Source organism: Physeter macrocephalus, chromosome 8 (assembly GCF_002837175.3).
Source record: "Physeter macrocephalus isolate SW-GA chromosome 8, ASM283717v5, whole genome shotgun sequence".
Lineage (NCBI taxonomy): Eukaryota > Metazoa > Chordata > Mammalia > Artiodactyla > Physeteridae > Physeter > Physeter macrocephalus.
The window spans coordinates 44892078-44911868 of record NC_041221.1 but is presented as its reverse complement, the minus strand read 5'-3'; the positions used below and the strand labels follow the sequence as shown (position 1 = coordinate 44911868).

General features: G+C 42.7%; 1 protein-coding gene across 7 annotated transcripts in view; it reads right to left on the bottom strand.

Annotated features, from left to right (window-relative positions):
• Positions 1 to 19791, bottom strand: part of RAI14 (retinoic acid induced 14) — a 147942-nt gene that overhangs the window by 25899 nt on the left and 102252 nt on the right. For 6 of the 7 annotated variants that reach the window (XM_024125991.3, XM_055086521.1, XM_055086522.1 and 3 more), the window contains one exon: positions 8016 to 8104. The exons of the other annotated variant lie outside the window; for it this stretch is intronic. In XM_024125991.3, coding sequence (XP_023981759.1) covers positions 8016 to 8104 — 89 coding nt within the window. The remainder of the gene's footprint in view (positions 1 to 8015; positions 8105 to 19791) is intronic. 7 annotated transcript variants of the gene reach the window in all.

Genomic DNA, 19791 nt, shown 5'->3' with positions numbered 1-19791 from the left:
ACACACACACACACACACACACACACACACACACACACACACTGATGTTTAACTGCTCTTCTTTCCCCACTAGAATATAAACTCTATATCCCAAGAGCCTGCAGCACTGCTGGCACATAATAGGCTCTCGATACACATCTGTTAATTTGAATTAGAGGGTATGTCCACTACAGATGTCTGCGGAGGGGTATTTGGAGGGAGGGAACCAAAGTTACCACTGCCAGCCAACCCAATACACCTAGGAAACTCCTAAATCCTGCCTTTGTAAACTGTTTGACCAAGATACCCCCAATGTAACACCTGTAAGCAACCCACACTTTGGAACAGGCTTAAAGCATGTTTCTCAGCCTTACTGCTCTTGACATTTGAAGCTGTGGAAGGTGGTCCTATGTACTATAGGATGGTGAGTAGCATCTCTGGCCTCTACCCACTGGACGTCCAGTTGGGACAATCAGAAATGTCCCCAGACATCGCCAAATATCCCCTGGATGGGTGGGAATCACCCCCGGTTGAGAACCCCTGGCTTAGAGGAACAGCTTCTTTTATATGGTGGTCCATTCTCCAAATACCATTTCTCCTTTCTGAATTAGTCTTTATAATAACACTGACCAGAAATCCACTTATTATTAGGTTATCATATGGCTAGGAAATACCATATTTAAAATTAGAGGGTCCTAGGACCACAGTGAGCTGCACAAAAGCATGTGTGAGGTCAAAAGATCAGATTCCTTCTTTTCTGAGTAGCTGCACAGAGATTTTCTGGGTATGTGTGAGGGCAGTTAATTGATGGGGGTAGAACACTGAGGCAAGGAATCCTTTGACCTCCTCCCAAATGGATGAGGATGAGGAAGGTCAGGAGATGAGGGACTGAGACCCTTGGAAGCAGGAAGACAAAGATCTTCTCTTCTCCTTCCTCCTTTTACCGCAGGAGACCCCCTCCTTTCAGGATGTATAACACACAATAGTGAGTTCAGTTACATTATGCGTTAAATAGGTTTTGGTGGGTTAGCCTGGCCCTCAACCCCCGCCCCTTTTTTTTTTTTTTTTTTTCTGCGGTACGCGGGCCTCTCACTGTTGTGGCCTCTCCCGCTGCGGAGCACAGGCTCCGGACGCACAGGCTCAGCGGCCATGGCTCACGGGCCCAGCCGCTCCGCGGCATGTGGGATCCTCCCGGACCGGGGCACGAACCCGCGTCCCCTGCATCGGCAGGCGGACTCGCAACCACTGCACCGCCAGGGAAGCCCCTCAACCATCATTTATACCAGTGTTTCTAAGGACAAGCACATTCTGTGTTTTAAACAAATGCCTTACAGATGAACTTCTGGAACCCATCCTGATTGTAAGTAGAAGACTGTTTATGTCGTGTATGCAATGCCTTAACTTTCGTCTACCCTGTGGACAAAAGCTCTTCTACATAAATAGCACCCACTGGAAAAAGGCACAGTTCTGCAAAGACAAGAAGGTAGGGAGATTTAAACAATTCATCATAAAATAAATAACAGGCTTTTATTTTTCACTCCAGGTGTTCTAGTCATACCTGGAAGTAAGCACTGTGTTTCTAGAGAAACAAAATTTTCTTATTCCTTGGCCCTGTGAGGTGTTTTCCTAACCAGGAGCACAAAAACATTTTTCACTTAAAAGTCTCAAAAATTCAAATGATGCATCATTCCCTGGACAACATTACACTGGAGTGAGATGTCTCTCACTGCTACCATTAAAACAAAATTCTCTTTCCAAATGCAAACTTTTCTGGAGAGAATATATTAGATTAGTGACAGAACCTCACTGAAACGAGCCAGTGCATAAGTCTGGCCCCCACTCAGCTGTGGATCTGTCTGGAATATTAGGAAGCAACTTCCCTATAGGAAAATAACAGGGCAACCCTAATTCAAGCGCACCTCAGCAGAACTCTATAAGCGAACAGACAGGGCTATTTATAAGTCAAGAGTCATGGGCTATTCCAGGTGGTTTAAGAATCCTGTTATTGAAAGAGTCGAAGAAGGATGACCTAGCCATTGTAGCCATGAATGCCATCCTCCAACCTACCTCAGACAACAACCATTTATTCAGTGATTTAAGAACACTGCTGAAACAGAGAAGAACTCACTCATAGAGTGGAGGAGCTACTGATGGGGCTGAGAACACAGTCTTCAAGTGTAGGTGACAAATTTTTAAACCGATGAGGTCATAAGACACAAAGACATGACGAACAAGCACCAAAAGGCTGAAGTTTGAGAAATTATAGTTCCAGATTATAATATGGAGACATTTAGAAAAAGAAAGAGAATTAAATGATACTCGACTAGATAAGGTTTAAAATATCTATTTAAGAACCAGAGTTTCAGAATGCTGAATATAAACAATAAAAGTATAAATTAATTTGTTTCTTATTTACAACTTCAAATATATTTAAACAACTCTGTTCTTAGAAATGCTTATCTTTACATCAAGTTTTTAATCATTGAAGCATAAGTCTATTCACCTAGTTATAGTTCCAGGGGCGAGATCAAGGTATAAAAGATGTATTTCCTTTTTTTAATTTTATTTATTAAGAAGAATAGATACATGTATAGTATAACTGAATCACTTTGCTGTACACCTGAAACTAACACAACATGGTTAATCAACTATACCCCAATATAAAATAAAAGTTAAAAAAAGAAAACCCCACAACACTGTAAATCAACTATATTTCAATAAAAAATAATTTTTAAAAAATGTTTTTTTAATTGAAGTATAGTTGATTTCCAATGTTGTGTTAGTTTCTGGTGTACAGCAAAGTGATTCAGTTTTACACAAACACACATACATATATAGAGGAGATTTCTAATAACCATTCTTACTATTAAATAGAGTTTTGAATTATCCCTTAATCTCCACAAAGTAGATTTGCATATTATTTTATATAGAATCAAAAGATTTTTTTGTGTGTGGGTGTATCACCTGAAATATTTTCATGGCCAGGTTATGCTGATCACTGTATATGGTTGGCCCTCTTGACACCCCATACACATGCGTGAACAACAAATAAAGGACTATAAATCATACAATCGTTTTTTGGTTTGCCTGTAATCCAAATGAAAATACGAAATACACTTAGTGGGCTATAATTTGCAATTAACATTTTAAATGACCCATTCTCTCAAGTGCCTGAATTTTAAGATGAATATTACCGTCTGTGTCTTCACATGGTGTCATATGTGAGTGGGATTAAGGGCAAATGGAATGGAGGGCCACCCAGAAATCCAAACAAAAGCTCCAGCACCTGAAACCCTAGAAAAGAGTAAGGGTTCTCAAGTGCCCCCCTCCTGAGACCTCTGTGCATTAAGGTGTTTCCATACTTCAGTTCTCACTTTCCTAAGCCTCTCTTCTTCTATGAGAAAAGAAGTTTTGTGTGCAAAGGAATCAGGGAAAATTTAAGATATGGGAGTGTGACAGAAACTGCACATTATCCTTCAATCTGTTTCCACCTCCTTCTACAGCAAAACCTTCCATATTTTTAATTGGATAATTTGCTGCCCAGAATTCGCAGCTTCCCTTAAAGCCAGGTGTGGCCACAGATCACTCTGTGGGCTGGGCGTGCCCTTCTGCCCACTGTGACTGTGATGCAGATTCATGGGGAGCCATCCTGGGCCATTAGGACCAAGGCAACACCCTGGATGGTGGAGCAACAGGAGTCTGGGTCCCTTGGTGTGGAGCCAAGCTGCCATACCAATTTGGGACTTTCAACTGAGAGACAGAAAAGTCTATCTTATTTAAGCCACTGGATCACACTGTGTCAAATGCATACGCTTGCTAATAAAGGGAGTCTGAAAGCTCATGCTTCGGATGAGCACTGAAAACAAACAGAAGATTCTTTGGTCTTCTTCAATCTTCTGTAAATGCCTCTGTTTAATCCAATCTCATCCTCCCAGGTGCTAACTGTAGCCATAAAAAAAAAAAAAAGCCTAGAAATCTGGGAGAAGTGATTTCTAAAGAAACAGACAGAAATGCCACTTCCTACGTCAGTGAAGAACAAGAGCAAACAAAGCAACGAGAGGTGCTGGACAATTACGCAGGCCCTGTTCGGAGTCAGCGCTATGAGTTTAGGTGTGGACTTTCCCAGCTGATTGCTATATATACACACCTATGGCGTTGTTTGGCAGACAGGCAATAAGGAATGGGGGGAACCCCCCCAAACCAAAAACATGAGTCATGAGCTTCTGCCAGTTTTGGAGTTTCTTTTTCTGATGTGTACTATGAGAGTATTTGGCTTGGTGATGATCACAATTTTTTTTTTTTTTTTAAGATGTGAAACCTCTGCAAAAGCCTGATGTGTAAAAGAGAATAAAGGTGATGTGGATGAAGTAGCAATAATCATCATAAAACAGGAGCCAAAGGCAGTGAGCACTCACTGTGTGCTGGGCGCTAAGATGCCCACACGTATCATCTCACCTAAGCCTCAAAGGCCATCTAAAATGATTATTGAGATGTACTGTACTATACCCAAGGCCTTATCTTCTGACAGTGTTCTGCTCCTAAGATTGTTTGTAAAGCACTTATGAAAAGTCTCTGGTCAGGGGCTTCCCTGGCGGCGCAGTGGTTAAGAATCTGCCTGCCAGTGCAGGGGACACGGGTTCGAGCCCTGGTCTGGGAGGATCCCACATGCCGTGGAGCAGCTAAGCCCGTGCGCCGCGACTACTGAGCCCGCGCTCTAGAGCCCACGCTCCGCAACGGGAGAAGCCACCGCAATGAGAAGCCCGCGCGCTGCAACGAAGAGTAGCCCCCGCTCTCCACAACTAGAGAAAGCCCGCGCACAGGAACGAAGACCCAATGCAGCTAAAAATAAAAATAAAATAAAATAAATTTTAAAAAAAAAGTCTCTGGTCGGACTTCCCAGCATTTTATGTGGAAGGATAGTTGATAAAGAAATAGATGCTAAAACCCCTTTGCTTCCGAACTTAAATCCAATCACCAGTTTAAAATCATCCTGTAGACCTTGTGGATGAAAAGAATTAAAAGGGTCAGTGTAATGATATATTTTGAAAGCAGGGTTTTTTCAGAAACTCTATAGGGCAGTTGGATTTATGGTAACAGATTTTCATACGAGTTCTCAGTGGCTGATGGGATTGAAGATGACTATATCTTAGTAATAATATGGCAATACTTCAGGTAGGTTTACTGAAAAGACAGCACCTATGAGAGAGGAGCCATTTAATTCATTCATTCGTCAAATGTTTTGGGCAAATGACGACCACTAAAGCACAGTGACTAATGTCCTTGTCCTTCCCTTGGATTCTGATACGTGTTCTCGAGAGGGAGAGATGGGACTGGGTGATACAGCCGACAGGAAGGATGTGAGCAGTAAAGGCCATCACATTTATCTGGTTCATTGTAACAGAAAAAAGTTTGAGAAGTGTTGTTCTACATAACACAACAGACTCTCTATGCACTTTTATCCATGCCGCTTTTCCTTCTTTTGTTCCTGTGTTCTCTTTGCATGTTTTCAAGAAATCACAAGAAGTCAGTGCCTCACTCAGACTAAAGTAAAACTGTAAGCCCAAGGACCGGAGTGCTGACCTCATTGTTAAAAACATCAGGCAAGAGGGAAGTGACCGGCAGCTCTGAGACATTTCCAACTCAGGGGATGTTTGGACGATGTTCTGGGGCTACAAAGTGCTGTGGATTCTACCAGTTTCTATCAGAGTTGAAAGAAATGGGCTGTGGCAGTTCCCACTGACCAGCCCCGAGAAGCATCCAGGATGGGTCTGCAGTGTCCCCTCCAGCTTCTTTTTTTTTTTTGGCCACGCCTTGCAGCAAGTGGGATCTTAGTTCCCCGACCAGCGGTTGAACCCATGCTCCCTGCAGTGGAAGCACAGTCTTAACCACTGGACCGCCAGGGAAGTCCTCCCCTCCAGCTTCTTGGAGGGCACTGTCATCTCAGCTGGCAAGGAAGAGGGAACTGCGCTGGGGTGTCCAGGGCTCACTGCCCGATTCCCCAGGCTCTCAGAAACTGAGTGAGGGCTCTGGTAGTAAATACAAACTCTACCCACGTGGTGTTAGATGGCCACAAAAAACTACGCTTCTTAAAAGCTTTTAGTGCAGAAAATGATCATGGTAATCTTTTTTTTTTTTTAAAGGCAGGATTTAGAGTTTATTATATAATGTGATCTCAACTATGTAAAAATGTGCCAGAAAAATCTGGTAGGAAATATAGCTAAACAGTAAAATTTTTTTCTTCTTGGAGTAGAAGCACTCGTTATCTTCTTGGTAGTTTTCTGTATTTCCCAAATTTTCTACAATGAGCATGTGTTAAAGAAACATTTTTTCCCTTTAATAAAAATATGGGGGAGAGATGTTTGGTTATGATGGAAATAACCAGATTCCTGTCTAATCTATTTTTTAACATCAAATGCAGTTAATTAAACAAAACTGTATTACAGCTCAAATATATTCACTCTAAGAAAATTCTTCTAGATTATGATTTTCTTAGAGAAGAAACCCTGTCTACTTAAGAGGACATATGTTTCATCAAGGGGACTGTAGCCTCTCATACTGCTCTAAGTGTATGTGGTACAACTTTAAAAGTAGTAACAATAAACTTTAAAAACAAAATAACTGGGTCTTGGGATTAAAGATGATTTTAATTACCAACATAAATTAGTGTTTCCTTCAAGGTGGTCACTTAGGGAAACCATTCTTTCTTCTATTGGTGTTGCCATTTCTCAAAATACTTTTCTGGAGCTTTCTGTGGCACTGCTCGGGAAAATCATTCGGTTACGTCAATCACTCACTATTTTTGACCAAAAATGGTTTTACCAGGTTGACACTTCATTTACCTGACTTGACTTCAAGTGGCTCTTGGCCTGTCCTAAAAAAACGAATCTATTCTCAAAGAATAAAGGTTCCCAGACACTGAGATTATTTCTTTTTAATGCCACAGCCTTTATGAAGACAATTCCAAAACACAAGTTTTCCAGCCATATTTTGAAATAATTATATTTTCACAATACCTGATTGACTAATCTGCCCCCAAGATGACTACTCTGAGGTGTCGGTGTTTTGGGGAAGGGAAAGTGATCCATTACAGATTAATGAAAAGCCTAAATAAAGACTATGAAATAGATTGATTTTCTATTCCAGTAAAAACCACCAAAAGCCTATTAGAAGACAGATTTTCAAGTACAATATAGAAATGAAAAGCCATCAGTAGCTGCTTTGATGTTTTGGTGTGGCCAACAGGGGCAGAATCCCAGGCTGGAGACCCCAGGGGCTCCTTCCTGTGAAACAATGTTCATAAAAGACAAGACTACACTTCCTCTTCTATTTGCCTTGATCATAATTTAACAACACTGGCTTCACATTAGAATCACCTGGGAGCTTTCCAAAACATACCAATTGGCTAGAAACGTTCGGACAATGGAATCTGAATTTCAGAAGGTAGAGCTCGGGTATACATGTGTGGGTTTTTGTGTGTGTGTGGGTTTGTGTGTGTGCGCGCACGCACATGCGTGCACTGTTTATTCTTTTCTTTCCTCTCCTTTCCCCCTTTCTCTCCCTCCCTTCCTCCCCTCCAGTTCCCAGGTGATTCAGATACACTAAACCACAGTAAGGGGTGCAGACTATGGGCAGCTGGTCCACATTAGGATCCTGGCTTCTGTCCACAGAGCTCAACTCAGCTAGTTGACAAAATGAGCGCCTACACAATCCACTCCATTCAGCACTTCATACCATGATTCATAAAAACAAAAATTAGGGAAAGGTGCTTGGTCCATACAAGTAATCTTAGAAAATAAAATTTTTAAATGGAGGATAAAAAGCATACAGTCTCTAGTTGACTAACCACATATGAGATGAAAACACCTATAAAGGCATGAATAACGAAACCATGTCAGAGCCTGGTCAATGGAGTAGACTCTATATTCTTCTTTTGGCTTATCCGTATAGATTGTAAATTTTCCTCAATGAATACGTATCACCTTTGTGATACCTACTTTCCTGCTGGCCTGTTGACTTAAGAGAAAAAGACTACATACCGGCAGTATCTTGGGCTGTCACATCCACGCCATGTGTAACCATGACCCTGAGGCATTCCACGTGTCCTTTTGTAGCAGCAAGATGAAAACTGGAAAAGAGGTAACATAATCTCCTGAAGATTTCCACTCTTCAGAGTTCATCTCTGACCATGTTTTTGCCTCTTTGTGTACACTTTCTCTCACTTAAGCTCCACAACCAGCTTGTGAGTAGGTATTATTTATCAACCTGATTTTAAAGAGGAGGAAACGGAAACGGAGGCTCAAAGCGGTCTGATAATTTGCTCGTTGACACTTTTTATTAAGTAATGGATTAGGAGCTAGATCTTAGGTCTTCCAACATAAAGACAAAGCTTGAATAAAAGTAAGACACAACTACATTCCTTGTCCCTTTAGGAAAGAATAGCCAGAGTCCCAACTAGATCGGATTCCTAAATAAGAAGGAATTTATCAACTTTTTTCTGCTGTCTAGTGTTTTCACCAAAGCCATTATTTGTAAGTAATACACTCTATGAAGGGAAATTTGTCTAAGTCAAACACTGGTCAAGGTTCTTGAACAGCATCAAGGTCAAATCCATTGTTGTGTTCTAGCTGAATAACAATAGTTGTACACAACTTGTAAGTGGCTAATGTGTGTCAACTACTCACTTTAATACATTATCTCTTTTCATTCTCATAAAAACCTTTTGAGGTGAGTCCTAACACCGTCTCCATTAGATGGCAGGTGTCTACACTCAGTCAAGGTGCAAACAGCATTAAAGAAAGCCCACAAATGCACCCATCATCCCCGCAGATCCCGGAGTAAAGTGCACTTCTGCAGGCAGAAGGAAAGCACAGTTCCACTGAGCATTCAGGCCCAGAGGCTGAGAAGGCAAAAACCCCAGGGAGGTCTCCACTGCAGAGGTCTTCCCTGTTCACAGCCTCCTTCCTATAGAAGGAGGTTAAGGAGCCTCCCAGCTTTCCTCCTCCCTCAGTTCTATCTTAGGGACTTAACTTCTCAAGATACTTGCCATGCAGCACCTTGGTGTCTGTACTTCTGAATTAATACCCAGGCAATATTTTTTCATAGGACAGGACCTGTCACTGGGGGCCCAGGGTCACACTCAACTAGCAAATCCAAGAGCTAAACCGATTCAAACCCAAGTCAGCTTGATCCAGCACCTCTGCTCTGGAGAGCTAGGCTGAGTAAAGGTGGGCAGGTCAGCAATTGCGGATAGGTCAGTCCTGGTTGCAAATCAGCCATACGTCAGCTATGTATCTTTGGGAAGTCAGTTTAACCTCTCTGAGCCTAAATTCTCTCCACAGTAAAATGTGGGGATTGACTCAGATGATATCTGATGGTCCCTCTGGCTCTAACATTCTTTAAAATGATAAATTAAAGCTTACCTGGCTCTGGTCACACCAACTATTTCTGCATTTGTGCAGCAGTTTATGTGTAATGTTTCTTTACAGTCAAAATCCACTCTGTAGGTGATTACACATTACGGTGAAACTCTGATCATCTGGAATGACTTGGGAACGTGGTGACTTGTTTAAATGGAATTCCTGATTAAATACGGCTTAACCCGAAGAACCTCCCTACAAGGCACTACAATAATACCTCTGTTTTCAGCATTGTTGGGGTAACTTAACTTTACAATAAGTAAAGTTCATCCTTAAGCAGTGAATTGTTCAATCATAGTGGAAGGTTTCTAAAATCTCCCCAGTTTTAGTAACAGTATATGTTACATAATTAAATTGCTCTTGACATGATATCACCATTAAGAGGCTCAATTACTGAACTCTGCTTTCAAGGCTATGAATCTAAATGCCCCGCATTATTAAGCTCTAATATTTATTAATATTTATCTTCTTTTCTTAATATTTATGTGTTTGCTTCTAAGCTATTCATTCTGCTATCTCCTATGACCGGGGAGAACTCAGTCAAAATGATCTGGACAGCCATATCTTTTGCTAAAGATAAAAGTATCAGGATTAGTAATTAGCACGCTCACACGCATGTGCACGTGCGCGTACACACACACACACACACACACACACACACACACACACAAAACATAAAAGTATGTATAGATTCAGAAGTTTTGATTGAAGTTTAACACATATAAAGAAAGCTACACATACCGTAATTGTATAGCCTGCTAAAACTTCACAAATGGAACGTGCCCCTTTTTCTTTGATACTGAAGAAACAGAACTTGGCCAGAAACCCAAAATCCCTCCTTGTATCTCCTGCTGGCAACCCAGAAGCTCTTCAATGTGCCCCTTTGAGTTACTAACCCTCTTCCCCCTGTAATATTTATATTTTTTCTACTCCGAGGCTTCCTGGATTACCTCTGGATTGCACACGATAATAATAGGGGATTGAAATTGCAGACACATGTGACAATGAAGCTTTACTGTAGGCCACTACTGCATGTTGATAAATGTGCTCTGATGAACACGACATGCTGTTCTATGGATGACTTGGCTGCCTTCCTCTGCTTCCTCTGTGGAGTTCACAGCTCTGTGGGCCAGCTCTTCCAACGCTACAGCTGCAGCTCTTTCTGGGGCTTGGCAACTGATTTCTCTCCTTGCCTCTTCAGGTGTGGGTAGTGGTGGTGGTGAAATATTTCCCACTGTTACTAGCCAGGGCTGCTTTTCCAGCCTTGCTGGTTTAATCTGACCACATGTGTATAAACAGTTCCTTTCTTAACCACTCATCAATTATCCTATGTGAGTGCTACCTGTTTCCTACGGGGACCTTGAATGACACCAGTGTTAGGTATTTTGTGTGTGACCATCCACAGGAAGAACTATTAGGTTTCCGTGCACATTATCGGATTAAATATTTATAAGGGCAAATTCAGCCTTAAAAAATGTTTTGATTAGAGAAGATGTCAGAGTAGAAAGACCCTCCCCTCCACGGGCACACCAAAATTACAGCTATTTACAGAGCAACTATTAATGAAAGATCAGAAGACTAGTAGAAAAGATCTTCTACAACCCAAGATATAAAGAAGGAACCACAACGAGACAGGTAGGAGGGGCAGAGATGTGCTATAGTCAAGACCCATACCCTGGGTGGGTAACCCACAAAGAGGAGGATAATTACAATTGCAAAGTTTCTCCCCAAGGAGTGAGGGGTCCAAGCCCTACACTGGGTTCCCTGGCCCAGTGGCCCTGCACCAGGAAGATGAGCCCCTAGAATGTTTGGCTTTGAAGGTCAGCTGGGCTTACTTTCGGGAGAGCCAGAGGGCTGTGGGAAAGAGAGACTCCACTCTTAAAAGGCTCACACAAAATCTCACATGCTCTGGAACCCAGGGCAGAAGTAGTAATCTGAAAGGAGCTTGGGTCAGACCCAGCTGCTGATCCTGCAGAGGCAAGAGGCAGCTGGAGCTCACCCTGGGGACACAGACACTGGTGACAGCCATGTATGCCCACACTTATATGGGCAATTAATCTATGACAAAGGAGGCAAGAATATACAACGGGAAAAAGACAGTCTCTTCAACAAATGGTGTTGGGAAAACTGGACAGTTACACACAAGACAATCAATTTAGGCTACTTTCTCACACCATATACAAAAATCAACTCAATATGGATTAAAGACTTAAATGTAAGACCTGAAACTATAAAACTTCCAGAAGAAAACAGGCAGTATGCTCTTTGATGTAAATCTTAACAATGTTTTTTTTGGCTATGTCTCTTCAGGCAAGGGAAACAAAAGCAAAAATAAACACGTGGGACCTAATCAAACTAAAAAACTTTTGCACAGCAAAGAGAACTATCAGCAAAACAAAAAGCCGTCTACTGAATGGAAGATATTTGCAAACAGTATATCTGATGAGGGGTTAATATCCAAAGAACTCATACAACTCAACACCAAAAAAAAAAAAAAAACCACTTAAAAAATGGGCAGAGGGGACTTCCCTGGTGGCGCAGTGGTTGAGAGTCCGCCTGCCGATGCAGAGGACACGGGTTCGTGCCCCGGTCTGGGAGGACCCCACGTGCCGCGGAGCGGCTGGGCCCGTGAGCCGTGGCCGCTGAGCCTGCGCGTCCGGAGCCTGTGCTCCGCAACGGGAGAGGCCACGACAGTGAGAGGCCCACGTACCGGAAAAAAAAAAAAAATGGGCAGAGGATCTGAATAGACATTTTTCCAAAGAAGATATACAGATGGCCAACATGCACATGAAAGGATGTTCAACATCACTCATCAGGGAAATGGAAATCAAAACCACAATGAGATATCACTTCACACCTGTCAGAATGGCTATTATCAAAAAGATAACAAGTAACAAGTGCTGGCAAGGATGTAAAGGAAAGGAACCTTAGCACACCTTTGGTGGGAATATTAATTGGTGCAGACTACGGAAAACAGTATGGAGATTCCTCAGAAAATTAAAAATAGAACTACCATATGACCTAGCAATTCCACTCCTGGGTATTTTTCTGAAGAAAATGAAAACACTAATTAGAAAAGATATATGCACCCCAGTGTTCCCTGCAGCATTATATACAATAGCCAAGATATGAAAGCATCATAACTATCCATCAATAGATGAATGGATAAAGATGTGGTACGTATATATATTGTGGACTATTACGCAGCCATAAAAAAGAATGAAATCTTGCCATTTGCCTCAACTTGGACGAACCTAGAGGATATTACACTAAGTGAAATAAGTCGGGCAGAGACAAATACTGTATGATTTCACTTATATGTGGAATCTAAAAAACAAATGAACAAACATAACAAAACAGAAACAGTTATAGATACAAGTGGTTGCCAGAGGGGAGGTGGGTGGAGGGAGGAAAGAAGTGAGGGAGATTAAGAGGTACAAACTTCCAGTGGCAAAATAAATGAGTCAGGGGTATGAAGTGTACACCGTGGGGAATATAGTCAATAACTACGTAATACCTTTGTATGGTGACAGATGGTAACTAGACTCACCACTGTGATCATTTTGGAATGTACAGAAATATCAAATCACTATGCTGTGTAATAGGAACTAACAGTGTTGTAAGTCAGTTATACTTCAAAAACAAACAAACCGGGCTTCCCTGGTGGTGCAGTGGTTGAGAGTCCGCCTGCCGATGCAGGGGACACGGGTTCGTGCCCCGGTCAGGGAAGATCCCACATGCCGCGGAGCGGCTGGGCCCGTGAGCCATGGCCACTGAACCTGCACGTCCGGAGCCTGTGCTCCACAACGGGAGAGAGAGGCCACAGCAGTGAGAGGCCCGCATACCGCCAAAAAAAAAAAAAAAAAAAAAAAAAAAAAAAAAAAAAAAAACCAACCAAACAACTCATAGAAAAAGAGATCATATTTATGGTTACCAGAGGTGAGGGGATTGGGGGAAGGGGAACTAGATGAAGGCAGTCAAAAGGTACAAACATCCAGTTTTTTTAAAATGTATTTAAAAAGTGACAACTAGATATTTTTACTTATTAGTTGCTTTATTCCTATGAATTTTTTATTTAATTCAGGCCATGCGTAATGACATCATAAAGAAGTTTATTAAAATACTGGCCAAGGCAAAAGACCTATTTATGAGTAGAGGATAAGAATTAAACAATACCTTTTTTTAAGCTAAAACAAAAAGAAAACAAACAGAAAACCAACAACAATAACTCAAAGTCACAGATCTTACTTTATGTATAAACTCACCCACTCTACCTCCTCCCCTGCCACAAATGGATCATTTTGAGGCAAATCTCATTTATATCTTTCCGTCTCTGAACTTTTCTACACATATACTTAAAAGATACGCACTTTACAAAGCAGAAATAATAACGCAATGAAATCCTTTGTATCCAATACCATGTCTAACTTGAATGCGAGACAACCTTGTTTCATCTACACCCTTACCATTATTATTTTGAAGCAAACCTCATGTCATATCATTTCATTCATAAATATTTCAATACGTATTTCTAAAATAAAATAGCTCTTTACAAAAATGTGCTAACAGTACCATCATCACACCTGTAAAATGGGCTGTGAGGAATCAATGAGGTACATGTAAAAGCACTAGCAAAACGTGACGCATGTAGTAAACATCCAAGAAAATACCGCCAATTATCAGAGCCTCATCAACACAAGACAAGGCACAGAGTTTGAGACATGTTGCTTAATAAAAGGATTTGTCTCAGTGTTCAGAAAAGACAGGTTAGCAGAAATTAGGTCAGAATCATCATTGCTTAAGAAAGGAAGAAAGGAGGAAAGAAAGGAGGAAGAGGAAAGCAAGAAAGAGAGAGTTGTAGACAGTCACAGATGACCAAAAAAAAAGCCATCTGAGACCAGCCTTGTCTAATGCTCACACTTGAGCTGCTAACATTCCGGCGCCTTCCATAGAAGTGATAATCCCCAAAGCAGGGTTTGGCAGCAACAAGTCATTAGCATTTAGCCTCTGAATGTGAACAAGAAGCAGAGCCAACTTTTAATAAGATACTCAAGTGGAAAGTTGAGTTCAGTTGGGTGGGAAAACATAATTAGTCACTGACAGAACCTGGGTTTGTAAATGACAGCGAGTAGGTTTCCCTTCCTCTGCAGGGACTGATAAATGCGGTCCCCTCAGGGCGGCAGTCCCCGTGACTGGTGGGTGCTGGCCTGGACTGCAGATGGGCATCTGTGGGGTTACCTCAGGCTTAGGGAGCAGATGGCGCCCCAGGTCAGCACACCACTCATGAAGAGCATGGCTGGTGGCCTTTAATGGCCCGTGCCCCGGATAGCTGGTAAAACAATACACCTCTAGATAAAGACAGTTTGCAGATTGGGGTGAGGCGGGCAGGCAAAGTAGTAGGCTGAATAACAGGCCCCCCTCGCCCCCAAACAGAGGCTGTTCTTGACAATGTTAATTCTAGGGCATTAGACCTAACTCAATCATGGGATAGTTTCGACATTTCGATAGTTGTATATTTTTATAAATTGCTATAGCTAAATATATTAATTCACTCATATACTTACTATACTAGAGTATTTATGTGCCAGACACTGTTCTAAGCACTGAGAAACACATGATGAATTTTAAAAAAGCCCTCATGGATCTAAGCTTTTAGTAGGAAGACTAAAGATAAACCAGTGGTTCTCAACTGGGGATGATCTTTGCCCCACCCAGGGGACATGTGGCAACATCCGGAGACATTTTTGATTATTCACAGGGTTGGGGGTGGGCAGATTCGCCTGGTGTCTAACGTGTAAAGACCAGAGATGCTGCTAAACATCCTACAATGCACAGGCCCCACAATAAACAATTATCTGACTACTCTAAAATGTCCATAATATCAACATACCAAAATGTCAATAGTGCCCAGGTTAAGAAACTCTGTGATAAACCATTTAATACAAACGCATGATGCTGCGATATAATTCTATTAAGACAAATTAAACAAAGACTGAAAAAACATCATGAGCAGGTCTCAATCTTTTTTTTTTTTTTTTTTTTTGGCGGTACGCGGGCCTCTCACTGTCGCGGCCTCTCCCGTTGCGGAGCACAGGCTCCGGACGCGCAGGCTCAGCGGCCACGGCTCGCGGGCCCAGCCGCTCCGCGGCACGTGGGATCTTCCCGGACCGGGGCGCGAACCCGCGTCCCCTGCATCGGCAGGCGGACTCTCAACCGCTGCGCCACCAGGGAAGCCCTCAATCTTTTTATTGAGATATATTTTATGGTACGTAAATTCACCATTTAAAAATGCACAATTCAGTTGTTTTTAGTATATTCACAAAGTTGTGCAACCAACATCACTGTCTAATTCCAGAACATTTTCATCAGCTTAAAAAAAATCCTTGTACCCATTAGTATTCACTCTCCATTCCCATGCCTACCCTTGGCCATCATTAATCTACTTTCTGTATCTATGGATTTGCCTATTTTGGACATGTCATCAAGATCGAATCATACAATATGTGGTCTTTTGTGCTTGGCTTCTTTCATTTGGCCTGTTTTCAAGGTTCATCCACGTTGTAGCACGTACCAGTACGTTATTCCTTCCATTGGGTGGATATATCACATTTTCTTTATCCATTCATTGGTTATGGGCACTTGGGTTGTTCCTACTTTTTGGTTACTGCAAATAATGCTGCTAAAACATTTGTGTACAAGTGTTTGCATGGACACCTGTTTTCATTTCTAGTGGGTATAGACCTAGGAGTGGAATTGCTGAACCATATGGTAACCATGTCGACGTCTTTAAGGAAATGTTAGACTGTTTTCCAAAGCTGCTGCACCATTTTACATCCCCATCAAAGACATGAGGGCTCCAATCTGTCCACATCCTAGCCAGGACTTGTTACTGTCTGGCAAATTTTAAGCGATGAGAATTTTAATTACACCTAAATTTTCCACAGAAGAAACATTTAAGTCTTTCTTAATGTACGCTTTGAGGTAGTTATTTCAGCTAATTATCAGCTGAAATTTCCCCTTAGAGGAATAGAAGAGTGAATGCAAAACAAATTCAGAGCATCCTTTGGCTTTGTCTCTGTAGGCTTTTACACCTAATTAAAAAGTGTGGCCTTTCCTCTTAAAGACAAGAAATGTCATTCAAGAGTCAATAGCAATATATTTTATGAGAGGTTCTATTGGCTTGTTTACCTCTTCATTTGGACAGGTCTCAGAATTCAGTGGAGGAGGGAGGGGTATAAAAACCTTTCTCCACCCCTCTAACTCCAGGCCGAGTGACAAGGACACTCGTCACTGCCCAGGGATACAGCAGGGTGGCTGTCCAGATTCTAGTGCAGCCGAAGTGAGAGCACTTCAATAGCCTAAAAGTCTTGGATACTCACAGAGTGAACCACAGACCAGAAGCTGTTAGAAATGGAGGCTCTCAGACCCCACCCCCCATCACTGACCCCAAAGCTGTGTTTTACAAGTTTCCCAGCTGATTCCCGAGCACATTACTGTTTGCAAAGCGCTGCTCTAAATGGAGGACGAGTTAAGAACCTCGCACCATCCTTTTCACCAAGGTACCTATATTGTTTCAAACCGCTTCTGAAAACATAATCCCCTTAAGCCTTGAAAGCAATCTTGTGGATATGTCCCACAAAAAAGGAATCGCTGCTGTTTTAAGTTTCATTATAATAGGCAATGTTTAGCTTTGCCTATAAAACTCAGCTGGGCCCTTTCACAGAGGGGTAACTAAAAGGCAGAAATGGCCTGAAGATCTACATCATGAGCCTTTGATCCCACCGGCTGCTTATTGATATTTGGAATTTCTCTGTTTTGGTCACTTGGAAAGTTCCCAAGGTTTCTGTGCTTCAGAGTTTTGCGGCTCCCGATCTCTCCCCCATCAACCACCCCCCTTCTTCTTCCTCCTCCCTCCCTCCCACTCCCAAGAGAAGACCAAGATGACCTTGAGAGCCCCAGGACAGCAGCTGGATGGCATCCTGAAGGTGCAGAGGAAGAACCAGCAGACACACAGTGAGGAGGCCGGGATACCACGGCTGGGTTTGCTGCGTTGTTGTGGTGTCATCATGGCTGAGGTACCTAACTTCAGTTCCCTCACCTCTAAACCATGTTTGGGCAACTAAAAAACATCAGCATCAATAATAATAGCAGCTTATCTGTTGAAATACAAGGCACTGGTTACGTTTTAACTCATTACATCCCCCAACCAGCCTTGGGAGGGGTAATTATCATCATCCCCATTTTACAGAGGAGGAAACTGAGACACAGAGGAGTCCAGTAAGCTTGCCCAAAGTCCCAGTACCAGTAAGTAGGGGAGCCTGGATTTGACTTCAGCATTCTGCCTGCAGAGGTGGCCCTTCAACACCACGCTGAGAAACTGCACTATTTGTTAGATCACTCTGCAAATTGTGAAACACCACATAACTTACTAGCTGTACCGCTCTTTAAGAAACAAAGTTTAAACTAAAAAAAACCTAAGTATTTGGCAAAAAAGCAAACACAGGCTTCTCACTGGGGTTGATTAGGGTCGCCAGTGGTCTCAAATGGAAAGAAGTATAATCCAAGCGCTGCAGCAAACAGAGCCTGAGACAGAGGTTTCGTTTCCTACAAAACCGCTCAGCAAGTTGTACAAGCCTTCAATGCCTCGGGACAAGGCCGGGATATTTCTCAAGGCCCTTAACCCGAAGGGGATTTGAACTATTACTATTTAAAAGCCCGTGACTGATGGCTGGGAAAGTTCCTTCCATCTTTCAGAGTAACAACAAACACAGTTCTTCTGGTTTCTGATTGCCAGCTGAAGCACATACTTAGAGGAAACACAAACTCACAAGGCTACTTTCAGAAGACTTGGATTTTTTAGGCATATTCATTCACAGAAGATTTCACTCAAACCAAACTCTTTCTTGCACCCTTTACGAGCACCCCAGATCCCGATACCGAAAGAGCTGGCCAGCCGAGTGAGGTCGGAAACGCAACAGGCTGGCCACCGCCAGCAACTCTCCAGTCCCGTCCACTGCCTCGGCGACCAATTTTTCACTCCCCAAGTCAATCAAGCCACAAAGAAACGCCCAAACACCAAACCCTACCAGCACGAGACACATCCAGAACCCCAGCGTGTTAGAAGGTTCCGGAAGGATAAACTGGCCCAACATCCTCACTTCACAGATGAAGACACTGAGGCTCAGAGAGGTTAGGAAATGTGAAAAGATCAGGACTTGAGTTCACTGCCCTGACTCTAAGAGCAGTTCCTCCCTGCGAAACCCACATCTTCCTTCTTTCCTTTTATTTTATTTATTTATTTATTTATTTATTTGCGCTACGCGGGCCTCTCACTGTTGTGGCCTCTCCCGTTGCGGAGCACAGGCTCCGGACGCGCAGGCTCAGCGACCACGGCTCACGGGCCCAGCCGCTCCGTGGCACGTGGGATCTTCCCGGACCGGGGCACGAACCCGTGTCCCCTGCATCGGCAGGCGGACTCGCAACCACCGAGCCACCAGGGAAGCCCCCTTCTTTCCTTTTAAAGCCCTTTACTTACAAGAGGGATCACCATGGTTGATGAGACTCGGAAATACTTCACGGTAATAACCAACTTTTCATAATCCCTTGAGAGCTCCAGCATTTCCCAAATACCTATAATCGCTTATACTTTAGTTGCATTGCTTTTGTAAGACATCTTTCTGGAGGGGGAAAAATGATATTAAATCATATAAAAGTGAATCAGAGAAATTAAGTATTTGGAATTAGGATTTAATCCAAAATCCTTCGTGTGGCCCACCAGGCTCTACATGAGGAGGTCCTGGCTCCCACTGTGATCTCACCTTCCAGCTCTTTCCCTGTTCGCTGAGGGCACGTCAAGTACCCTCCCACCTCAGAGCATTCGCCTTGCTGTTTCCTCCACCAGGACAGCAGTTCTAGAAAAGAGCAGGCGTGGCACCTCATTCTAATTCAGGAATCTGCTCAAATGAAGGTGTCTGCTCAGAGAGGCCTTTCTTGCCCAGGTTTATTCAAAGTGGCCCCTGGCTGCTGCTTTTTCTTCAATGCACCCGATATTACATTAAAGAGGCATGTGGTTATTGTCTGAGTGCCCCGTTAGACTATACCTTCCATGCGTTCCATGAGGGCAAAGATTTTGTCTTGCCTATTGCAAGTTTCCCAGCACAGAGAAGTGATTTGAGGTGGGTGGGTGGGTGGAGAATGCAAGACTTCAGTTTTGAATTTGCCTTTTCCATCTGAAGTTTCTATCTTGCATCTCCTTAAAGCAAGGCACACCCACAAACGGGCATGACCATGTTTTCTTCAGGTTGTACTATAAGTTCTTAAGAGAGAGGCTGTGTCCTTTATGGCGTTATTACAAGCTTTATTTTGCCTCCCAACATCATGTCATATGGTGGCACAC